This window comes from Myotis davidii, unplaced genomic scaffold, assembly GCF_000327345.1.
Source record: "Myotis davidii unplaced genomic scaffold, ASM32734v1 scaffold2656, whole genome shotgun sequence".
Classification (NCBI taxonomy): domain Eukaryota; kingdom Metazoa; phylum Chordata; class Mammalia; order Chiroptera; family Vespertilionidae; genus Myotis; species Myotis davidii.
Genome location: NW_006287228.1, coordinates 9,383 through 11,310, shown reverse-complemented (window position 1 = coordinate 11,310; position 1,928 = coordinate 9,383). Strand labels below are relative to the sequence as shown.

Here is a 1,928-nt window from a genome sequence, read left to right as displayed (position 1 = left end):
AGGAAGTTTTGAGGCCTGTCTAAAGACTTTGCCACGTTCTCTACATTTGTAAGGTTTCTTCCCAGTGTGAATTCTCTGATGAATTCTAAGTGTTGAGGAACACCTAAAGGCTTTGTCACATTCTATACATTTATAAGGCTTCTCTCCAGTATGAATTGTTTGATGTTGTTTAAGTTTTGTGGACTCAATGAATGCTTTGCCACATTCTGTGCATTTGTAAGGCTTCTCTCCAGTATGAATACGCTGATGACGATTAAGGTTGGAGGACTTACTAAAGGCTTTGCCACATTCTCTACATTTGTAAGGTTTCTCTCCAGTATGAACTTTCTGATGTCGATTCATGTTTGAGGCTTGGCGGAATGCTTTACCACATTCTCTACATTTATAAGGTTTCTCTCCAGTGTGCATTCTCTGATGAAGAATAAGGGTGGAGGGTAGGCTAAAGGCTTTGCCACATTCTGAACAGTTATACGTCTTTTCATCCCTATTATTTCTATGATGTTGAGTATTTCTTGAGGACTGACTAAAGCCTTTTCCATTTTCCCTGAGTTTGTAAAATTTTGCATTGGCATGAATTCTTCCCTTATGTACAATAAGAGATGAATAACATTTAAAGTCTTTGCCACATGTTTTACATTTGTAAGGCTTCTCTCCAATATGAGTTCTCTGATTTAGAGTACAACCTGAAGGCCAATTAGATGTGTTACCAGAATCTTTACATATATACGGTTTTTCTCCACTATAGATTTTTTCCTGTCCATTTATATTGTATATTTGACTGGAGATGCTACCACAAGGATTCCATTTGTAAGTCTCCTCCCCAGGATGAATATTATCTTGTCCACTGTAATTTGAAGACTGCTGAAAAGAGTGGACACAACTTCCTTGGTGTGTGTTTTCCACAATAGAAATAACCTGACGTATATTGTGAAAGGACATTTGGTCAAGGACATTTCCACTTTTACGATGGTCTTCTGTAAGTTCACTTGTCCGATGATTAAGATATGACTCTTGCTTAGATTTGTTCCAATGTTCAATCCACTGATAACTGCTATCTCCATTTTTTGTACTCTGGTGATAATGGGAGACAGAAAGACCTTTAGTGAGTTATAATCACATTAAACATATACACTAGATCCATAAGAACCATTTGGTGATACTCATTACAGCAATCCTAATACATTAAAACTGGAGGCCTGCTGTATAAAAATCTTGCACTCGGGGGTGTATCCTTCAGCCCAGCCTGCACCCTCTTGCAGTCCGGGAGCCCTCGGGAGATGTCCTAATGTCGATGTAGGCCCGCTCCTCCTGGGGAGTGGGCCTAAGCCAACAGCTGGACATCCTTAGTGCAACCACAGAGGTGGGAGAAGCTCCTGCCACCGCCACTGCACTCACCAGCTGTGAGCCCAGCTTCTGGCTGAGTGATGCTACACCTGTGGGAGTGCACTGACCACCAGGGGGCAGCTCTAATGTTTTGCAGGATCGGGCTGAAATCAACTCTCTGAAATCCCTTGACAGGTGCCGGATTGTGAGATGATGCAGGCCAAACAGAGGGACCCCAAAGGTGCACGATTGGGGGCGGGGAGAGATTCCACAGTTTGGCCAGTCAGAGAAGGACTGTGGGAAGGTGCCAGGGCCTGTCCGGCCCATCTTGCTCACTCCTGACCAACTAGACCGCAGCAGCAAGCTAACCTACCAGATGGAGCATCTGCCCCCTGGTGATTAGTGCATATCGTAGCTAGCAATTGAGTGTCCTTAATCTATCGTTAGCATATTATGCTTTGATTGGTTGAACAGATGACCGGACCACCAAACACTTACTATATTAGGCTTTTATTATATAGGATGATAGACAAAATACAAATACAACACCTTAATTATTAGAGAAAGAAGAATGAATCCTGTTTCAAAGACTGTCAAATGACCTT

General features: G+C 42.4%; 1 protein-coding gene across 1 annotated transcript in view; it reads right to left on the bottom strand.

The window, feature by feature from the left end:
* LOC102756101 (zinc finger protein 239-like) overlaps positions 1–1,928 on the bottom strand; it is a gene marked incomplete at its 5' end in the record, with an annotated part of 10,850 nt that overhangs the window by 4,750 nt on the left and 4,172 nt on the right. The window contains one exon of the mRNA XM_015560812.1: positions 104–1,071. Coding sequence (XP_015416298.1) covers positions 104–1,071 — 968 coding nt within the window. The remainder of the gene's footprint in view (positions 1–103; positions 1,072–1,928) is intronic.